At 38.0% G+C, this 23,298-nt stretch overlaps 1 protein-coding gene across 4 annotated transcripts in view; it reads left to right on the top strand.

Annotated features, from left to right (window-relative positions):
• CYFIP2 (cytoplasmic FMR1 interacting protein 2) overlaps nt 1–23,298 on the top strand; it is a 63,287-nt gene that overhangs the window by 16,471 nt on the left and 23,518 nt on the right. For 3 of the 4 annotated variants that reach the window (XM_087955090.1, XM_087955092.1, XM_087955093.1), the window contains exons 8-21: nt 323–451; nt 1,104–1,208; nt 7,196–7,287; nt 11,386–11,503; nt 12,867–12,986; nt 13,232–13,357; nt 14,098–14,264; nt 16,281–16,428; nt 19,047–19,200; nt 19,610–19,766; nt 20,467–20,563; nt 20,686–20,762; nt 21,565–21,673; nt 22,309–22,428. In XM_087955090.1, the coding sequence (XP_087811216.1) occupies nt 323–451; nt 1,104–1,208; nt 7,196–7,287; nt 11,386–11,503; nt 12,867–12,986; nt 13,232–13,357; nt 14,098–14,264; nt 16,281–16,428; nt 19,047–19,200; nt 19,610–19,766; nt 20,467–20,563; nt 20,686–20,762; nt 21,565–21,673; nt 22,309–22,428 (1,719 nt within the window). The remainder of the gene's footprint in view (nt 1–322; nt 452–1,103; nt 1,209–7,195; nt 7,288–11,385; nt 11,504–12,866; nt 12,987–13,231; nt 13,358–14,097; nt 14,265–16,280; nt 16,429–19,046; nt 19,201–19,609; nt 19,767–20,466; nt 20,564–20,685; nt 20,763–21,564; nt 21,674–22,308; nt 22,429–23,298) is intronic. The other variant, XM_087955091.1, reaches the window with a different exon arrangement.

Below are 23,298 nucleotides of genomic sequence, written 5' to 3'. Positions count from 1 at the left end.
GTAAACAACTATCTTGCAAGCTACTAAATGTAGAATTGGCTAGTGCAGAAGTCAAAACTATTGCCTTTTCAAAAAGAATGGTGGTAGCAGAAATACATCAAGAATGGGCAGATAGGTATAGGAAAGAGAGGTTTAATTGTTCTTATACTAACCAGCACTGCATACAACTATTAGGAGCAAAGGCAGTGCTTGATGTAAGCAGTACTCATTTAAATTAATTCCTTGCCTATACATTGCAAGGAAGATGCTAAATTAAACTTTACAACCTTTTATTTCATTCCCATTGAAAATTTGTGAAGGTCTTGTGGAATTTTTTTTTAAGTGCTTGCATCAGCAGCTGGAAGTAATCCCTGGTTATGAAGAACTGTTGGCTGATATTGTCAACATCTGTGTGGATTACTATGAAAACAAGATGTATTTGACACCCAGCGAGAAGCATATGCTTTTGAAGGTAACTTCTTTTAATTCTCCGCAAATGTATTTTAGCCATCTTTCAGTATTTTGTGTTGCCTATTTTCATGATGCATGCCTTGGTGTGGTTTTTGGTTTTTGGTGGAGTTTTTTTGGCATTTTTCTCTTTGTAGACTGTATACAGATTTTATTTTTAACTTTTCCATGAAAAGATAACTTCTGGATTATTAAAAGAAAGATTTAAAACTATTTAAAAATACATTCAAAAAATCCTGCAAGTCTTTTTCCGAGTCAATTTGAAAATTCTTTATTTATATAAGGGATTGAAGCCTGTGGGTCATAGAAAGGCCCTAATATTTTGTGTGTGTGCACTTTCTAAAAAGTGTTGCAGTGCAAATGGAAGATGTACAAGCAAGCCAAGATAAAATAACTTTACATTCAGAAAACAGCTGCCAGTCTGGGTGGACAATATTGAGTCAACTGGACAAATACTTTGAAGCAATTTAAGGAAGCTTCCTTCAGAAATCAAAAGTATGTTATGGTTAGTTACAGAGTAAATGTAGTCTCAGATATTATGAGAGAGATTTTTTTAATTGAAAATTTATGCATGGAATATGGTCTTTTCTTTCTTTCAGACAGTAACTATGAAATGACTGACAAATATTCAGATATTGCTCGTATTTTTCTTTTAGGTCATGGGTTTTGGTCTGTACCTGATGGATGGAAGTGTCAGTAATATTTACAAATTAGATGCCAAGAAGAGAATCAACCTCAGCAAAATTGATAAATTCTTCAAGGTCAGTGTCTGACTTGGCTCTGGTTCATGATTATTTCCAGAGGAACCTGAGATTATCTGTATTGGTATTGCCTAGGGATAAAGCAGACGCTGGAGGATTTGACATGCTGGAACCAAAGGTGTGATTGAATCGCAAACATCTGAATATTTTACTGCTGCACAATTGAAAATAAGCATTTGGGGTTTTTTATTCTGTGTTTTAACAGCATGCTAATATTTCTGCACAAATGTCCTGATTAAAATCAGATCCATACAGATTAATTCCATATCTACCAGATTTCACCTCAGCACAATAAACCCTGATAATCAACAGCAGGGCATGTATCATAGACAGGAATTCTTCTGTTTAGCTTGCCTTCTTCAGGGAAAACCTCGTTCCTGCAATGGACACAGCTACATATATTGGGACAATAGGCTGATCATTTTTTAGATAGTAGTGAATTCCTTAATAGAATGTGAGTTACTGTGCACAAGCTTTTCCATTCAGATACTTTTGTTTTTAATTTTCATTTTTTTAAATTAAATGCAAGAAAAGAAAGAAAAAGAGAATGTACAAAATTATAACAGAGAGGGGAATTAAAACAAAAACATACAGGGTGTGCATATTTACGGAGGCACATACATCAATAAATGGAAGCCGTGGTTTCCATTCACGTACTTTCTGAATAAAAAATGGTGTGGATAAATGAGAGAAGAAAGAAAGTTCTTATGGATTTCACTGTAATGGCTGACTGCAAAACTCATAATTTGGTTGGTTCTTTCTTATGATACATCCCCCTCAGTCCTCTCTTTTTTAAAAAAAATTCAATTGTGCACTATTTTCACGCTGGTACCAAACTTTTAAAAACATAGTAATGCTGACTTTGGCTGATCTCTGAAAGTTAAAAGGGGCTGGACCTGCTGGGAGGTCATGCTATCCCTTCTGTTCTATTGTGTAACAGTGGAAGCTATCCAAAAATGGCAAAGCTATAGAAGAGACTAGATTGAGAAGTCTTTTTTTAAAAAAGGTCTTCCAGAAGAATATAGCTCTGAATAGATGCCAAGGAAATCACCAGTGAGTCCATCAGAAGTTAAACTCAATTGGAGGGAAACTTTATTATCATTTTTAGTTCATTGAAAAACTGAACTGCATAAAAAGTATTCTGTTTGTTTCAGTCTTGGTTGACTTAGCTCTTAACAACCAGATCAAGCAACAGCTGCAGTGGTTTTAGGTAACAGATAGATTTGTGTAAGTAGTATTACCTGCTGATCTCAATTCCAACCTAGAATTTACTATATGTTTTGCCAAAAATGGTTCCCATATGTGGACTAATTAGAAGAATAGGACCTTCACGTGATAGAAATTTCGACCCACCTTAAAAAGTATGACTAATCAACTGTAGAACTAGCATCGGTCATGTGTGCCTCCTGTATCAAGGTGAAAAAATGTCTGGCCATTTAGCCTGCTTCTTTCTTTTATCATGGTACTTTTCCATGCTGTGGTGCATTTTAAACAAAGGATGTAGCATTTCTCCTGCTGAAAAATTGTGGAGAAGTGAAAGGTGATTTGAGAATTAAAGTTCACAATTTTCTACAATTGTTTGCAGAAGTTTTGAAAGTTTCAAAATAGCAACCATTGTATATAAGCAGCCAAACATAGTTCCTATTTATCAGGGCAACAGATTGTTGCTGTAAAACTTCAGGTGCCTTCTCCAGTGGCTTATTTTATAGCAGTTCAGTTTGCAGCATTGCTAAATGCTTATTCTTGCAAGTTCATTAAAACGACTACTTTCCATTGTTAAGTGAAACTCAGAAACTACTACATTGTACTACTACTACATCATCTCTAATTACTAATTACTAACATTCTACCTACTGCTGTTCAAACATAACAGTATGGGTTTCATTTAGCAAATGAAGGAAAGATGAATGAGGTGAATACGTCACCTCATTTTGATCTAGTCTCAGACCATCAGCAAGGTTGACTGCTAAGGATCTTGCTTAATTAAAAGACCAGATTTTAAATTAAGATATTCGTATGCTTGTTCGACTTCACCATTCCTTGAAGCTATTGCCTAGTTCCAGAAAGAATTCTTCTGCTTACGCATATGCCTGTGAATGAGTGCTGATATACTTGTTTATTCTTCTTCTTGCATGCAAATATTAATGTGATTTCATGCATTTGTCAAAAATTAATATGAAAATTTCTTCCATAAGCTTAATGTTTGGAGTGCAAGAATTTCAAAAATGGTACCCAAAGTTTACAGTCCTCATTATCACATGATGTCCACTGGATTCTTGTACCTGTTTAAAAAATAGTGTTAAATCTCTGCCAAGCACAGTGTAGATCTATTATAAAACCTATTAAATATCTGAGTTAGACTTCTATAGTCTTCAGTTACCTAATATCTCTGTATACAGTTAATCTTTTTAACTCACAGTAACTGGCATTGCAAAACAGTGTGATCACAAAGCACAATCTCCATGCCAACTTACAACAGCAATTTCGGCAGTCCCAGTTGGCATTGGTAGGTAATCCCACATGGTTGCAATGGCCCAGGGTCAAGTGGTCGCCCTTTGTAACCTCCTGCCGACTTCCCCATTGACACTGCTTGTCTGAAGCTGACAGTGAAGGTTGCAAAATGTGAACATAAGACCGTCAAACGCTGCAATGTCATAATTGCAGTGTTTTTTTCTTTTTTATATATACACTGAGAACATACACACCAAAGACAAATTCCTTGTGTGTCCAATCACACTTGGCCAATAAAGAATTCTATTCTATTCCATTCTATTGCAAGTTGGTTTCCAAGTGCCCAAATCGCAATCACTTGATCACTTCAGGGGTAGTTATACACTTCCCTCAGATCTTGTAACTTTGAACAGTTGCTGAACAAGGACCTATTAAATAAGGACTATCCGCAGGTTAAAACATTTACTTTACCAAAAAAAATATATCAATGAAATCCTCTTTAATCCTAGCTCTGCCTCTTTAAGTGTAATGTGTTAGTAACTGGCTGTTAATTGATTGATTCAACTTTGATGATGTAATTCATAGTGTGATGATGTAGTTCTATTTGAGTGGAGTGAATGATTCAAATAAATCACTGTAATCAAAAATATTTTTTGGAGAAGGATGGAAATGGGAAGCCACTTTTTCTAGGAGATTCTCTGTCATCTAAGTCATGGTTGTCTCAAACTTGCTTTTTTCAATAGGTAACTGGACTTCCTTTGTTTTTCCTTGAAGAATTTTCACTTCTCATCCAAGAAGTTTCTTCAGTTCTGACATGTAGAAGAACTGAAGAAACTTCTGGGATGAGAAACGAAATGTCTTCAAGTAACAACAAAGGAAGTCCAGTTGCTTTTTGGAAAAAGCACCTTTGGAGAAGAATTTTGATCACATGTCCATGGAAATGCTGCAATGGTTGTGTCAAAAACAGTGATAAGTCACTTTTTCGGTGCCGTTGTAGCTTCGAATGGTCACTAAATGATCTGCTATAAATTGAGGATTACCTGTAGCAGTATCATGTGAAAACAAAACAGTGGCTCTAAATTGCCTGGCCAAGGGCATAAGTGGGTAGAGCTTCTATTGCTTTAATGATTGCCTAAAAGAGGAATGTCAGCAGAGTTAGTAAAAGTGCATCAGCATTAAGTTCTCTTGAACCTGGTCACCCTAATGTGATTGTCTCAACCCAGGAAATATATATTCACCGTTTACTTCCTGTTTTGCCTCCCGCTACCATTACCCAGCCTTCAATCTCAACACATTTAAACACTTGTTATACAGACAGGAAGATGGGATTTCTGCACTCATTATGAATCTTGAATCACATATTTCATTTATTAAATATGAAGACAAGTCTTCTCAATTGTCTCAGATTATTATCGAGTCTCATAGAACTAAAAATGAAAATAGTTTTGGCTAAGGAAAAAGGAAATTTACATTCATATACAAGGTTTCAGTATATGATAATATGCTTCACTTGAAGCAATTACCTGAATTTATTAATAATCTTGGATTACCATTATATGCCCAATTATATTGATAAAAACAATAGAATAACAATTTCATACAACAACATGAAATGAAATGAAGAAGAACTGAAGAAGCTTCTGGGGAAGCAAAATGTCTTCGAGGAAAAACAAAGGAAATCCACTTGTCTTTTGGGAAAAGCACCTTTGGAGAAGTCCAGGAGCACTCCTGGGATACTATAGTTTCCTCTTAGGGAAAAATCTGTTGTTGTATGAAATTGTTATTCTATTGTTTTTGTCAATAAAATTGGGTATATAATCTCAAATTATTTTTAAGAAATAATCTTTACTGTTAGGTTTTTCAAACATGGCTATTTAAGGCTACCGTATTTGGGTTGCAAAATCTAGAAGTTCATTAGATAGCAGCAAAGATTCAGATTTTTGCAACCTATAATGGTAATCCAAGATTATTAATACATTCAGGTAATTGCTTCAAGTGAAGCATATAATCATATACTGAAAACTTATATATGAGTGTAAATTTCCTTTTTCCTTAGCCAAAGCTGTTTTCATTTTTAGTTCTATGAGACTCATAATAATCTGAGACAATTGAGAAGACTTAGCTTCATATTTAATAAATGAAATGTGTGATTCAAGAGTCATAATGAGAGCAGAAATCCCATCTTCCTGTCTGTATAATAAGCGTTTAAATGTGTTGAGATTGAAGGCTGGGTATGGTAGCGGGAGGCAAAACAGGAAGTAAAAGGTGAATATATATTTCCTGGGTTGAGACAATCACATTAGGGTAACCAGGTTCAAGAGAACTTAATGCTGATGCACTTTTACTAATTCTGCTGACATTCCTCTTTTAGGCAATTATTAAAGCAATAGAAGCTCTACCCTCTTATGCCAGGCAATTTAGAGCCACTGTTTTGTTTTCACATGATACTGCTACAGGTAATCCTCAATTTATAACAGATCATTTAGAGGAGTGGTGTGGTGGCCTAGAGCTCTTGCCTCATAATCAGGAGGCTGTGAGTTCGATCCTAGGTAGAGGCAGATCTCTCTCTGGGCACAGAGAGAATATATCTGCTGAACAAAACTCCGCGTTGGTGACAGGAAGGACATCTGGCCATTAAACACTCTGCTAGCTCCATTCAGTTGTCCAGACTATACCCTTCAAGGGATTATGTGGTTGTTAAAGAGATGATGATAATATATCATTTCGAGACCATTCAAAGTTACAACGGCACCAAAAAAGTGACTTATGACCATTTTTGACACAACCATTGCAGCCTCCCCATGGTCATGTGATCAAAATTCAGCCGTTTGACAACTGACTCATATTTATGACGATTGCAGTGTCCCAGGGTTATCTCTGCAACCTTCTGGTAAGCAAAGTCAACAAAAAACCAGATTCACATGTTACCAACTTAACAACTGCAGTGATTCAGTTAACAACTGTGGCAAGAAAGGTCATAAAATGGAGCAAAAACTCACTTAACAAATGTCTTGCTTAGCAGCAGAAATGTTGATCTCAATTGTGGTTGTCAGTCAAGGACTACCTGTATTCCTCACACTAGAACCCATTGGGACATGGCTGCTTCTTTCTAATAGATCCCATTGAGAAGATTAACCTTCTCAAGACCATCAATTAATATTTCTTTTTCAATAATATACCCCCACGCTTAGTGATCCCAGAGTGTTCCAATGTACTACATTGTGGTTTTCAAATAGATCGAGCATCCAGAAATCTTGCAGAGATGGTTTTCAAAAGAACTGATGCCCATGCAAAATGATGATAAATTGCTAGCTAAAAATTGTGCTGACCTGATTTGAATCATCATAATAACGCATGTTTCTTGGCTTCACCATGGAAGTTCACAAACTATTTTGCTCCTCCCAATAGTGTCAGGAATCCTCTTTCAGACTTTTAGCCCCCTCTGGTGGTTAAATGCTCCTTTACTCCATGTGTCACACTCATACCAAAGGAAGCCTCTTTACTTTCTTTAAACCATTTCTTGTTTTTTCTTCCAGCAGCTGCAGGTGGTTCCTTTATTCGGCGATATGCAGATAGAGCTGGCCAGATACATTAAGACCAGTGCTCACTATGAGGAGAACAAATCCAAGTGAGTGCCTGCCATAATGTCTCTTGGCTTTGGTGTGTCTTAGTCTACTCTTCCACTTGTGTGTAAGCTCAACTGAGTGACTGCCTGTGAGCCTGTGTCTGAGTGATTAAATGACTGATAAGAATGAGTGCTTTGCTAAGGTTTTATGTCACAATATGATTTCTTATTTTCTCTTTACTGTATCTTGAAAGACACTGATTTTACCAATTCTCTACAGTTAAATGTAGCTTACCTCCCTGAAATAAATGCATTCTTCATTGGTTCCCTAGCCAGATCTATCAGTAAGCTTTAAAAATGAAGGGGGGGGGTCCTTGGTGCTCTCTGAGTTTGCTTGTTTTCTTGCAGACATTTCATTACTCAAACTAGGTAACATCATCAGCCAACAGCCAACAGATCAGCCAAAGAATCTCTAAGACCACCAACACTGACAGGCAAGCCACTAGATTATAAACTGCACCTCCTTACTAGTCTGATGATGTTGCTTAGTTTGGTTAATGAAACATCTGCCAGAAAACAAGCAAGCTCAGAGAGCACCAAAGACCCCTCATGTCAACCCTGGGCTTCAAATATTCCCCTTTATTAGTGAAATGGAAAGATAACTCATGCAGACAGCACAGCCTTTTAAATGTTGATTCCTCAAGTGACTGCCACTTTTGAAATGAAATGTTCTTCAACCTTAATCTGCCTTCTCTGGTATTTTCTGGTTCTTAGACATCCCAACATCTCAGGCTGTGATCTTGAACTGATTGAGTGCCTAAAATCCCCCCCCCTTTTTTTAAATTTATTAAGGAATCAATTCAAGAATAATTCTAGAATTGCTCTGAAGATTCAATTAAATCAGATTATTATTTTACCCCAGTCTGCTTGGCTGCACAGAGATATTACCTTCTGGTGACAAATCCAGGGATGCAACTATTGAAGATTTATACCAAGTATAAGACTTATACTTTTGCCTTATACCAACACTTTTCAACCTCAGTGAACTCTGGCTACCATTCAACATTCGTGCATTCCTAGAGTTTTCCCCTAAGTCAGGCAGATTTTAAAATCCCTTACTTCTTCCTTGCTATTTCCCTCTTAATTTCAGTTTCAAATCTCATCCGGTCCTTTTGGGTAGTGAGGGATGCCCTGATATTAAAGATCTTTTTAATCCAAGCAAGGATGTAGATTACCTTCCTCAAACACTCTGAATGTTCACCAGTCAGGCTGGCTAAATGTCTCTAACTAGCAAATTGTTCATAAATTATAGCCATAAAGATGTGTCTTTGGCGATACGGGGAAGTGATTGCTAGAACTGAGTGCAGATCAATAATTTGCACTGACAGTTTATATGTATATGGTGGGCAATATCTGAATACCTGTGTACTGACTGAGAGGTATTGATGAAGATGGAAAGGAATGATTGGATTTGTGCAAGTATATACATGTGAAGTACACTTACATGGCAGAAAAATGGATATGGGTGATGTGTAGGAGTAATGATATACATTGGGAATATGATTGCATATATTAAATTCTGTGTCTGTACTTGTATGTTGACTGTTACTTGTTTGCGTGCTTGGCAGTTGCGAATGTAGGTATGAATGCTCATCCTGTGAACGTGAATGTGACCGAGTGTGCCTGCTCTGGGTAATTTTTATCCACATTTTTCAATTGGATAGAAAATCCTCCAGAGCATGAACACAGCACTCTATCTGTCCAGAAGGATTCTCAGATTGGTTTTTAGACAGGATAACAAAAGAAATATAGCATAAACTCGAGTTACTTCAAACTGGAATTGTTTTCAGTGGAATTGTTCATAGTTCATGTTCATTGTTCCTGTCAACCTTGGGGAGCCTTTTCAGTGGTAGCTTAGAGAGGATGGGTTTGCTTGTTTATTTATTACATTTTGATGCTGCCCATCTCCTCTATAAGGATCCTGGTCAATGAAATCACAATTAAGGGTTGAACTATGACCACCTATCTTGATATGGAATTCTGGGAGGCAACGCTGTCCCGTTGTATTTCAGGCAGCCTCTCTTGTAACTATTTCTAGGCATGAAGGTTAAGTGTTGCAGTTCAATTTATTGTAAGATGTAAATCCAAGGTGGCTCAACCATACGAAGATCACAAAATTGAACGTGATGCATACCTCTCAGTTGACAGTTTCACTTTCCATTTCACTATACAACTTGGTGATTTTATTTTAGGATAACTACCAAGATTCAAACCAAATAAACAGTTTCGGTTTCTCAGATTTAGATCAGAATGCCAGCCGTCACAGAGTTATTGCTAATAAGAGACAATCACTAATTACTGCAAAAAAAATCAGGTTATAATTGGACTTCATCAGTGGAATTCATGGTGTTCATTGGGTGCATATTTATTTCATTTTATGGTATCTGATTAATGGTTTCCATACTAGCATAAATGTGTATGTTGTTTCTCACTTATCATTATAACCTTTATTTCTATTGCCAAAATAAGTTGGATTTTAAACTCAGCCCAGTCCATGGAAGTATTTAACAATGTGTGTTTAAATCCCATTTCTAATCTATCCTACTCCATCCCAATAATCAAACTATGAACTATTTCTTCCACTCATCTTTACTTACTAACAATTATTTTCTTATTCAGTTTCTAAGCAGAGCAGTATCGCCTCCTGTGCCTCTTTCTCCTTCCTTGGAGAAGAGATTATGAACACTATCTTGGCTGCACAACAATTGTGGGGGTTTTATGTTCCTGCACATTCATACCTTTCTTTTCCTTTTTGTCTCCCTAATTCATTCCCATCCTTGTGGTGAGATATAATTAACTGTTGTTTTTTTTTCTTGTATGGCCTTTTAATTTTGTGTAATGGAATAGATTATATATAGCAGGTTGGGCTAGTACAGCAAAATATCTGATCACCACTGATAACCTGTTGATGATTTCTTTGGGGAACATACACTGGAAGGGTAAGAGCAAAGTATTGGATTTCTGGAAATATAATAGGACCTAATAATCACTGTCAATATAATTAAGAGAACTGCATCTACTTCAATATTACCAAGAATATCTAGTCCCAATGAGATTTTAAAATATCCATTCTTTCAAAATAAGCAGCAAATTTTGAATAGGATAGTTGGCACCTCAGATAGCCTGCGTAAATACTCCTTTGTGACATTTAAGTAGAAGTCAGGTTTATTTGCTACATTTAGGAATAAATCATAGTCATGTAAAAGAAGAAGAATGAATGGCTAAGTTCAAACTTTATGGAAAATCATGTTTAAGATGGGTCATTATTGATGTCATCTTAAATGGAGAAATGGTGAATCTATAACTAAGATTTAGAAATTCTAATTTGAGAACTTTATAAAGCATTTGCTACTTATTATGATTCTGTGTACTATCTGAATAGATGAATCATAGCTATAGACCTTGCTCTGGCAGCCAGGAAAAGGAAACTATTCTAAACTATGGTTTGCTATTATTATTAGGGTAGCCAGTTGTATCAAATCATTTTTGTCCCTTATTTGTTTCCTAATTCAATTTTTAACTTTTTTTTGCTGATATTCTTCTATAGTGGCCTAGACCTAGAACAGGGGTATCAAACTCGCTTTGTCATGGCGGTGTCACATGTTGTATCATGACTTTTTTTCCCTTTGCTAAACCAGGCATGGGCGTGGCCAGCGTGTGACACATCTGGTCGACGGGCCGCGAGTTTGACAGCCTTGACCTAGAATGTTATAAATGTATGTTAAATAGACCCCAATTTTTGATTCTACACATCTTTTGTTCACAGTATATATAGTTTCTTAAAGACCAGTCGTCAAATTCCATCATACACTTATTGAGTCAATAATTCTGTTTGTCGTCTATGGATTTGCTACCGTAGTTTTACCACAAACATAAAATAAGTAAAATAAACATATCAAGTGTAGGATAAATTATGAAATTAAAAAAACATATCTACTCCAACAACTATAGTTTTCAGTTGTCAGTTACTGGGTGATGCACCATATCAAAAGACATTGGACCAAGTGAGATATTAGTGGACCAGTGGACCAAAGTTATCTTGAGTAATAACCGTAGAGTCAGAAATGAGTGTTAACTTAAAGACATTGGTTTTCTGCCCAGATGGACATGCACTCAGAGCAGCATCAGTCCACAGTATAACATCTGTGAGCAGATGGTACAGATCCGAGATGATCATATCCGGTTTATCTCTGAACTTGCTCGCTACAGCAACAGTGAGGTAAGCTTCCGCGGAGGCATGTGTTATACAATCCATGTGTGAAGGAATAAATGTTGAGTGTGTTCTATGGGCAATTCATGATTACTCTGTTTCTGTGTTTGATTATGGTGCTGGAATGCAAATAGCTTGCCTCTTGGAGATTCAGGTGACGAATGTCCATTTCTGTCTATTCCAACCAATAGCAGCTCTCCAGATATTCAGAGTAGAAAGATTTTCCTCATTCAAAACTATGTAACTCTCTCTGTTCTTCTGTTTCAGAGATACAGTCTGCAGTCCAATTTTTATTTACTGTTTTGCATAGAAAAGTATATAATGCAATAGCCCAGGGCCGTGTGCAGTCCTGGAATGCCCTGTATGCTGCCTGCAAATGTTTTCAAAGGTTGCCTTTAAATTGTAAATTTTAAAATGTAGATGGTAGGGAAAAATATTAAAAAATAATCTTTGTAATTCTGTTTAATTGATTTTTTTTCAATTAAACTTAAATATTGGTTAAACCAAATCAATTTTCATCTTTGTCCAAATCCCATCTACTTATTTGAATTGTGGATCTGTTATACAACTGAGAATAAATACGAACCTCCTGAAAACAATTAAAAATCCCTAGGTATTCCTTGGCCTCCCAAATTCCAAATTGCTTTTAGTGCTTTCAGATTATGTACTGTTGCGCATTGTTTAAACCGACCACCTGTGTAGCTTGGATATCTACAGCCTTTCCCATTTCAAACTTTAAAAATAATTCACAATTAGTCAGTGGGAAGATGATTACCTGCACAATAGCGGTCACTATACTACACAGTAAATTTGCATATATGAACCCAAAGGAAAAGTTATCCTTGAATTTCTCTTTTATAGGAACTAGATATTTACTGTTAGTCAAAGTGTCTCCAAAAGAATTCAGTGATAATTGCAATAATTAAGAAATTCAGGTGTTGGTACTTCTGCATTTTTCTCTGAGGTTCTTCCTAGTTTTATTTGAACGTGTAGGAAACTGGATTAGTTTTTATAATTGAGTGTTATCTTTGAACTATATTGTTTGGGATACGTAGGTGAAGGACTAGAATATGAAACTGATTAGAGGAATCATGTCATTTTGATGTTAGCTACTTGTATATTTTATCTCGGCAACTTTCCAGCAATTCTGGGTTTGTAAACCATCCAGAGTCACCGATTGAGATGGACGGTTATAAAAATTGAGTAAATAAATCAATAAATTAATTTCTCAGTTCTTCCCCTCATTCCCTAGCCATCAATTAACTCTTGTTGATGAATGTTTGCAATGTCTTGCTCAATTAATGAAAACAGCAACATGAAGCAACTAAAGGAAAAGATTCCTGAGTGTGACAATTGTCTACTCCTTTTCCAGGTTGTAACTGGTTCAGGATTGGACAGTCAGAAGTCAGATGAAGAATATAGGGAGCTTTTTGACCTGGCTTTACGGGGACTTCAACTTTTATCAAAGTGGAGTGCACATGTGATGGAAGTGGCAAGTATTTTTTTTCTGATATATTTAAATATTGATTTTAAGGTAAAGCTGCCTTCAGTATAAGCCAGTCTCTTGAACATGTTTCAATTTACTTTCCTTAAAAAGTTTGCAATAATCGAAGTGTTATTTAAAGATGTGTGTGCCTATGTACGGTTTAAAAACCTAACTTAAAGAAAACAGAATCTACATAATCAGTATGTTGGATTTTGCCAATTAGATTTTCGGTGTTTTTTCCCCCTTTGAAGTATTCTTGGAAGCTGGTCCATCCCACGGATAAGTTCTGTAACAAAGATTGTCCAGGCACTGCTGAAGAGTATGAGAGAGCTACAAGATACAATTATACCAGTGAGGAAAAGTTTGCTTTTGTGGAGGTAGGTGACTATATCCCTCATTTTTGCCCAGGGTAGGATGACTGAAGCAATCTTACAGAGTTTACAGAGTTTATAGATTAACAGAGTTGGAAGGGACCTTGTAGGTCATCTAGTCCAACCCCCCGCCCAAGCAGACTATACACGATTTTTGACAGATGGCAGTCCAGTCTCTTCTTGAAAGCTTCCAGTGATGAAGCTCCCACAACTTCTGAAGGCAAGCGGTTCCATTGGTTAATTGTTCTCACTGTCAGAAAGTTTCTGCTTATTTCTAGATTGAATCTCTCCTTGTTCAGTTTCCATCCATTATTCCTTGTCTGACCTTCAGGTGCTTTGGGAAATAGGTTGACCCCCTACTCTCTGTGGCAGCCCCTCAAATATTGGAAGACTGCTATCATGTCTTCCTTGGTCCTTCTCTTCATTAGACTAGCCATGTCCAGTTCCTGTAACCGTTCTTCATGTGTTTTAGCTTCCAGTCCCCTAATCATCCTGGTTGCTCTTCTCTGCACTCTTTCTTGTGTTGAAATGGAATATTGGAGGATCCAGACATTGCTGTCTTCAAATTAAAATTGTCTTGTTTTCCCCACTTGTTCTTGTATTCTGGTATGCAGACAAAATTCACTCAAATCCAGGGCTTCCAGGATAGCACTGGAAGAGTGCCTTTGGGATGCTGTCCTGAGATTGCATGTGAATGGGCCTGGTGTAATTAAAAGAGTCACAGTGACTATTTTTATTCTACGTAGGTTATTGCTATGATCAAGGGCCTGCAAGTGCTCATGGGTCGCATGGAGAGCGTCTTCAACCAGGCTATCAGGAACACAATCTATGCTGCTCTACAGGACTTTGCTCAGGTGACCCTGAGAGAGCCCCTGAGGCAAGCAGTCAGGAAGAAGAAAAATGTCCTCATCAGGTAACTTAATCGGATTCAGTGTCGCTTCCTAAAAGTTTTGTAAATACTTGGACTTTATTTTTAATATTGTTTTCTGCACACCTATACCCAGAATTAAATTAGCATGCATGTTTCTAAGTGCAGGATTAATTCCATGCATGGCTCACAGGAAATGCCAGGCTGGATCTATAATATTGCCAAATAAAAAATAGAAAGGTCAGAAAGTACTTAGGGTACAAGTGTAGAAAACTGGAAGAAAAATAAACAATGCCAGGTTATATGGAACAATAGTCTCAAGCAAGCCATTTTCAAATAGTCACTGTCCCCAGGAATTTGTATTAAGAAAATCAGCATTCCACACAGTATCCACATATGCTGAATATATGGCCAGTAATAGTTTCCATAGAGAAGATCTTGACAGGACGTAGATTATAGTAATATCTCTTATAACCATGAAGCTTTGGGGTTGTAGTTTTTACTTTTCTCTAGCCTATATCAAATGTCATTTAATAGACTATCAGAACATTTTGTTTCTCCTATTCTCCCCGCTGCCACCGCTTCCACTAACACACACAATCTCTTTGTGTGGGTGTGCATATAATGTGTATGTATCGTATCAGTGGTGGTATTCAAAAACTTTTACTACCGGTTCTATGGGTGTGGCTTGGTGGGCATGGCCATGTGACTGGGTGGCTGTGGCTTTTTTTTTTTTTTTTTTGCAGCCCCACCCGTTTTTGGGAGCTTCTTAGCCCCAGAGGAGCCTCTGGGGGGGCATTTTGCTCCCTAAGGCTCCTCTGGGGCTCAGGAGGCAGAGCATGGGAGGGCATGCAGTACTCCAAGCTCCGTTTGGGAGCTCACCCTCAGAGAAGCCTCGGGGTTTCTCCTCCAAGGCTCCTCTGGGGCTCAGGAAGAAAAGAACAGAGCATGGGAGGGGCATGCAGCAATCCTCCAAGCTCCGTTTGGGAGCTTCCTACCCTCAGAGAAGCCTCGGGGGTGTTTTCTCCTCCAAGGCTCCTCTGGGGCTCAGGAAGAAAAGGAACAGAGCATGGGAGGGCATGCAGCACTCCTCCAAGCTCCGTTTGGGAGCTTCTACCCTCAGAGAAGCCTGGGGGCGTTTTCTCCTCAAGGCCCTCTGGGGCTCAGAAGAAGGAACAGAGCATGGAGGGGCATGCAGCATTCCTCCAAGCTCCGTTTGGAGCTTCCTAGCCAAAATGCCTCTGGGGGCATTTTTGCTCTCCTAAGGCTCCTCTGGGGCTCAGGAAGAAAAGCCTCTGGGGGCATTTTGCTCCCTAAGGCTCCTCTGGGGCTCAGGAAGAAAAGGACACAGCATGGGAGGGCATGCAGCACTCCTCCAAGCTCCATTTTGGGAGCTTCCTACCCTCAGAAAAGCCTCGGGGGCGTTTTTGCTCCCCTAAGGCTCCTCTGGGGCTCTGGAAGGCAAACAGTGGAGGGGGGCTGAGCTCCTCCCTCCATTTTTTGCCTTTCTGGGCCTCAGCAAGGGGAATCCCAGCACAGCTGATCTTATCTACAGCTGATTATCGTGAGAGGAAAAAAAGGAAAGAAATACCTTAGGTGAATGTCAGGCAGGCGGGCAGGGTGAGCGAGCATTGGGAGGGTGGGGGCGTGGCCAGCCAGAACTTACTACCGGTTCGGCAACCCACGCCAAATTCTTGCTACCGGATCGCGCAATCCGTTGCGAACCGACTGAATACCATCACTGGTATGTATGTGTGGGTGTAACCGAAGACAATCTTCATTCATCTGCTGCTTGTAGCCTGAATGAATTAGCAACTGAAATTAGCCTTTTAATGTGGTATGGAATATTTTACATGACAAAGTAGTAGAGCTGTTTTGGACATGCTGGATTAATTAGCACTGATGCTAGTATCATTAAATATCAGATTTAATACTTACATTATTATACATAATTATACATTACATAATTATATTTTGACTTCATATTTAAGTTGATTATTTAAACTTAGCTATAAACACAGCAATTCAGCTCAATGATAGGTCCACTCTTCATCTTCCTAGTGTTCTTCAGGCAATTAGAAAGACAATCTGTGATTGGGAGGGAGGACGTGAGCCTCCAAATGATCCCTGTCTGAGAGGGGAGAAAGACCCCAAAGGTGGATTTGATATCAAAGTCCCACGACGAGCTGTTGGACCTTCCAGTACACAGGTATCTGTTCCTTTATTAAGAAGATGCAGGTTAATTTATCAAACAGATGTTTAGAATAGTTTTTTTAATTATTATTATACTGTTCTGTTTCACACCGATAAAGTAAATAAAGACTCTGTCTTCCATCCTTCTGAGGTCAGTAAAATGAGGGCCCAGATTGTTGAGGACAATATACTGACTCTGTAAGCTGCTTAGAGAGGGCTGTAAAGCACTGGGAAGCAGAATATAAGTGCTATTGCTAGGGCTATTGCTATGGTGGTCACTCTGCTGCAAAAAACATCGTAAAATGGGTTGGTCACATGATCCGCCAGCTTTACGACTGTCACATCTTACGATTGTACTGGGCAGTCTCCATTACAGTAATAATTTAAGTATTACCTGTATTCCATTATTTACCCACTTGTACACATCAGAGACTTTCCTTCTGCATTGAAAGAGATTTGTTATTTATTATTTTATTTATTTATTTATTTGATTTGCCAATTGTTTACAAGATAATAAGTATAAGTGTATACATAGTTGTGAATACATGAAATGGGTACATATAAGAAAAATAAAAGAAGAATAAGAGAAACAATAGGACAGGGACGGTAGGCACGTTGGTGCGCTTATTATTATAGTTATATTATAGTTATTTGTTATAACTATAATAGTAGTAGCAAATCTCTGCTCCAAAATGAATCTGTTTTTCCACTGAGATCAAGGAGGGAAGTTCATTTGAGATTCTGATCTCCAAGTGAGTTCCATCTTCCAAGTTCCTTTGAGCAGGCCTACTTGATAGGACACCCTCAGTTGTGGAACAGCTGATAAGAACTGATACCACCTCTCTTCTCAGTTTCCACTGAATATGGATATGTTCTCAACTTACAATCACAATTGGGACTGGAATTTGAGTCATAAATCATGACAGTTGTAAGTCAAGGCACCCATGTGACTAGACCTGATTTTACAACCATTTTATGGGGATCATTAATCAAATCACATGGTTGTAAGGCTAACCCTTTCTCCCAAATGTACATTTTTTGCCAGAAACCAATGTAAAACATCAAAAACTGTCAAAAAAGTAACAAATCATGATCACATGATTGCAGGATGCTGCAACCAGTCATAAATATTGTTGTCCTATTGTTTCTCTTATTCATAAATATTATAGTCCTATTGTTTCTCTTATTCTTTTATTTTTCTTATATGTACCCATTTCATGTATTCACAACTATGTATACACTTATACTTATTATCTTGTAAACAATTGGCAAATCAAATAAATAAATAAATAAATAAATATAAATTGATTGCCAAGCATTCGAAATGTGGTCATGTGACTAATGGGGAGCCTTGTGACATTTTCTGATAGAACCTTCTTATGACCCTTATAACACCAAATGGTTGTTAAACAATTGGTATTAAGTTGAAGATTACCGGCACTATTTATACATGATGATTATTATTATTATTTACCGTGTTTCTCCAACAATACGGCCTCCACCAATAGGAAGACCCAGCATGTTTTCTAGGCATAAAATCAAATTAAGCCCCTCCCCCCAAATTTAGGCCTAGTTTAAAACATGCAAAATAGGGGGAAGGGTGGGGGGACTTGCCATTTGGAGTGCCGTTGGAGCTGCCACCGCCGTTTGGAGTGCCGTTGAGCTGCTGCTGCCTTTTGGAGCTGCCTCTGCCGTTTGGAGCCGCCACTGCCGTTTGGGCTGCCGCTTCCGTGTTTGGAGCTGCCGCCGTGTTTGGAGTGGCAGTGGTGCTCCAAACAGCGGCAGTGCTCCAAACGCGGAAGCGGCAGCTCCAAATGTGACGGCGGCACTCCAAACGGCGGCGGCGGCTCCAAACAGCAGAGGCAGCTCCAAACACGGAAGCGGAGCCGCCGCCGCCGCTTTGGAGCCGCCACCGCCGTTTGGAGTGCCGCCGTCACGCTTGGAGCTGCCGCTTCCGTGTTTGGAGCTGCCGCCGTGTTTGGAGTGGCGGTGGTGCTCCAAACAGTGGCAGTGCTCCAAACGCGGAAGCGGCAGCTCCAAACGGCGGCGGCAGCTCCAAAGCGGGCGGCGGCTCGCTTCGTGTTTGAGCTGCCTCTCGCCATTTGGAGCGCCCGTCGCCGTTGGAGTGCCGCCGTCACGCTTTGGGCTGCCGCTGCGTGTTGCAGCTGCCGCCGTGTTTGGAGTGGCGGTGGTGCTCCAAACAGCGGCAGTGCTCCAAACGCGGAAGCAGCAGCTTCAAACGGCGGTGGCGGCTCCAAACGGCAGAGGCAGCTCCAAATGGCAGAGGCAGCTCCAAACAGCGGTGGCAGCTCCAACGGCCTCGGCTAGAGAAAAGAGCCAGCCTCTCGAGCACGCCGGCGTCTTTCCCTCTCTCTCTATGTATGAAAGAGCTCGCCTTGCTCGGAGCGTTTGGTGAAGCACACGAGTTTCGCAGTCGGAGAGGGAGGCGGCAGCGAAAAGGACGCGGCGGCAACGGCAGGATGCTGCAAGTCAGGACCTTGCATTGAAGCAGCCCGGGGGACGTAGCCTACCGGGGTCCCTCCAAGGATGGGGGGGGGGTTTTTTTGGGGGGGGGGGGGGGCTTTTTTTTTTTTTTTACTGCAATAAAAAACAGTCATCAACATGTCTTTTCAGCTTTATATGGTGAGAACCATGCTAGAATCCCTCATTGCAGACAAGAGTGGTTCAAAGAAGACTCTCAGAAGCAGCCTGGATGGACCAATAGTTCTGGCCATTGAAGAATTCCATAAGCAGTCCTTCTTCTTTACACATCTTCTGAATATAAGTGGTAAATAGCAATATCAACTCTGAAATAAATAACCTAGACAGAATTAGCTTATCAATAATTAGCTTGTCAAGAATAACCAGCTCTAGAACAATGAAATTTTCAGTGCATTTTAATTTATATTAAAGAACTATTAGAACTGGGTGTGAATTTGAAAACAATTGTGAACCAAATAGTTTTGTTTAATAAATTGCAATCATATTCTTGTAAGAAAACAGTCTAATTTTATATATTTATATATTCAATTTTATCAGTTCAAATATGTTGTGATATTATCTCCATATAATATGTTGTAACACACTTTGCAATATCTTTTTAGATTATATTCATTAAACCTGGTTTGCACTTTATTTTGGGGAATTATTATGTTTTCACTTACACTTTATATTGGGGAAATATCTTATGTTTTCAGAAGCCCTCCAACAATGCTGTGATTTGTCCCAACTTTGGTTCCGAGAATTTTTTCTGGAGTTGACCATGGGTCGCCGAATTCAGTTTCCCATTGAGATGTCAATGCCCTGGATTCTAACTGATCACATCCTGGATACCAAAGAACCATCCATGATGGAGTAAGAACTCCAAGATGATATGAAATGTATCTGTGGGTGTCTTTGTGATAATAATTGAAAGAATTTGATTTAATTCAAATTCAGCTTTGTGCCCCGTGATGAGGTGCAGTAATCAGTCTCCCTGTTTCGTTGCATCTGCCCAATCTCTTTGGAATGATAATTTACTTTTATTTATTGCATGTAGTCTAGTGGTATCCTCACAAAGACGAGTGAAGGGCTGAAGTATTCTTAAACAACAATTTGTTTCATATAATATAAAGGAATTACAGTATGAAGTGATTTGTATAAAGCGATTTTTTTTCCTTTCAATTTTTAAGGATGTAAGGAAAAATTGATGTTAGGAAATAATTTATGAGCAGGCTAGTAGATGGGCACTTGGTTGTAGATGCTAATAGAAATATTGCAAATGAATGAATTCATGAAATTCATGACAGTGTGCTATTGGCTGTATTCCATTGTAGGCTCATAAAATACAATTTTATGCATGAAGAAAAATTTTGATAGAGCTGAAGATATTGTAAGCAAATATCGATTTGTAATGCACAAATTTAAGAAAGCTTGCTTTAATATTATATCAAGTTTTATGCAGGCTTTCCCAAAACCAGTAGTTTTAAATTAAATAGCATTTTAAAATTTCTACCATAGTTGAGACAAATATTTGCACAAACATGTCTGTGCTGACCTATTTCATTAATTGTAGATATGTGCTCTACCCACTGGATCTCTACAACGATAGCGCATATTATGCTTTGACCAAGTTTAAAAAGCAGTTTCTCTATGATGAAATTGAAGCAGAAGTAAGTTCTCTCTGCATTATTTGTATTAATTATTAATATCAAAGTTTTGATATATTTTACATATATCACTTCAACTTTTATGCCTGTTATTATAAAGCCCATTTTTGTTCTTTTTCTACCAGGTGAACTTATGTTTTGATCAGTTTGTGTATAAACTGGCAGATCAAATCTTTGCTTACTATAAAGCAATGGCTGGCAGGTATGAAACCTCTGTTGGTTTGGGAAGTGTTGTGTCAGCTATTAATGTTTTTCTGTATGATTAAACTAGTTCTTGAGCTAAAGAATATATGATTTGTATGATGACATTACAAGAAGTAGACATAGCTAGAAATTGATGGAAGAAGATTGTTCATACTCAAACATGATAGCAGTAACTCATGGCAAACCTTTGCATAGTATTGCTTCTTGCTGAATGATTAATGCTTCTTCAGCAATTAAAAATCAACTGGTTGAATAATATCACCTAAAATCTGTTTTACATCAAGAAATTAAACTCTTTTATTATCAAAATAGTAGCTGCTTCTAGAATATTTCATCTCTCCATGGATAGTTCACATAATTAATTTGGCGATTCACATTGTCTTGGTAAATTATTGCTTTTGATTTCTGCTAATGAGCCAATACCTTCCCGAAGTAGCTGAACAAGTTATTTTAGATATTGGAAACATTTTTTTCCACAACCAAAAATTTAAGTTTGCAGATTTCTATGCTGATGATGATATTAGAAATAATATTCCCGACTAACCATCTTTTCATATTAACACTGTACATAGGGTCTTGTAGGTCTGTTTAAAATTTGTGGAGAGAAAGCAAGAATTGCTTCCATGTCAGTTTCTACCTTGAGCTTTTTTTGTCTTATTTTTTTCTTCATTATCCCTTCATGCAAACACTAGATCTTATTACATACCGTAGTTCTTTTCATTGACGTCTTGAGAATAAATGAATTGTGGTAGTGAAGAAGCAATCAAGTAAAGATTCTTATGAGTATTTTTCATTTGCAGTGTTTTACTGGATAAGCGCTTCCGGGCTGAATGTAAAAATTATGGAGTGATTATCCCTTACCCACCATCGAATCGCTATGAAACATTGCTCAAACAAAGACATGTCCAGGTACAATTTCCTTTTAGCAAATTCTTTGGTGTTTTTATGGGCTGCTCTTTAGGACTAATTCACGCTTTAATTTCCCATGCCAAAGTCTGGGGGAATTAGTATGCATGACATACACTTCCATGGCTTAGAATACTTGCTTGCAAGTATTTATGTTTTCCAGGTAACCATACTACCAAAAGGTATGTGTGTAAGGGCTTCACCTGTGAATCCCTGTATGGCAGAAGGCATTCTCCATAAGACATGTTTTTGGAAAATATAAAAAATACTCTCAATATAAGGAAGGAAATAAATAATGGCTAACTCAGTTGGCAGCTTATCTTATAAATAGTAATGTAGCCCAGGTGAGAAGAAATCTGGGGAAAAGGCCTTCAAAGAGACATTGTGGTAATTAACTCAGTATAAATGAAGGTGGCGAATTCCTTCAAACTTTTCAAAATTTTATTACCCCGGTTAACATTAAAGGTGCCTTATTGGAAGCTGATAGCTTTTGTCCCCTTGGTCTTGCTTAGCATCTTGGGGTTTGACACCTTGTGCCAGTCCAAAATCTTAAGCACTCTACTGTTCTGATTCTGTACTTGATTTTGGCTCTCCTTTTAATCACTAATTTCTTGGTTTTACACATGTGCCTTTTGCAGCTGCTAGGCAGATCCATTGACTTGAACAGACTTATCACTCAGCGTATCTCAGCTGCAATGTACAAATCATTAGATCAGGCTATTAGCCGCTTTGAAAGTGAAGATCTGACGTCCATAGTGGTAAGTATTGCTCCAAAACAAGGGACAAAATAAAATATATAAACAAGACTACACAATACTGCATATCTAGTATAACTGTATCCAATTGATATGTTCTGTTTATTTCCATCAACCTCTGTTAAAGTGTGTTATTGCTAGTGTGATAATAAAATAAAAAATACATCTTCAGTATGTATGCTTTTACAGTGAGTTCTAATTTGCTCACAAGTATGTTGAGGTGATGTCAATCCTATACATTACTTTTGACAACTTAAATGTCAGCATTTAATGATTTTATTTATAGGCAAGGAAGAATTATACATATTTCTTTGTAATTATCAATCAATCAATCAAAAATATCATTTTTCCATACTTCTTAAATATGTGTAAGATTCAAGTTCCCCAGAAATTGGCGGGATGTTACAAACAACTTGGGTTGGGAAGATGCAAAAATTGGACTTGATTCTGATTCACAAATGCATTTTATACAAGTAGCCCTTGACTTATAACAATTCATTTAGTGACTGTTTGAAATTACAATAGCACTGAAAAAAAGTGACATGATCATTTTTCACACTTACTACTGTTGGTCATGTGATCAAAATGCAGACTCTTGACAACTGACTCATATTTATGATGGTTACGGTATCCTGAGTTCATGTGATCACCTTTTGTGACTTTCTGACAAGCAAACTCAGTGAAGTCACTTAACAACTGTGTTACTAACTTAACAACTGCAGTGATTCACTGAACAACTATGGCAAAAAAGGTCATAAAATGGGGCAAAATTCATTTAACAACTGTCTCATTTAGCAACAGAAATTTTGGGCTTAATTATGGTTGTATGTCAGAGAGTACCTGTAGATGGAATGCATTTGTTAATATTTGATT

The sequence above is a fragment of the Notechis scutatus genome, chromosome 2 (genome assembly GCF_049901735.1).
Source record: "Notechis scutatus isolate UNSWTSFEM ecotype Mainland chromosome 2, rNotScu1.2, whole genome shotgun sequence".
Taxonomy (NCBI): domain Eukaryota; kingdom Metazoa; phylum Chordata; class Lepidosauria; order Squamata; family Elapidae; genus Notechis; species Notechis scutatus.
This window is presented reverse-complemented; position numbering and strand designations above follow the sequence as displayed.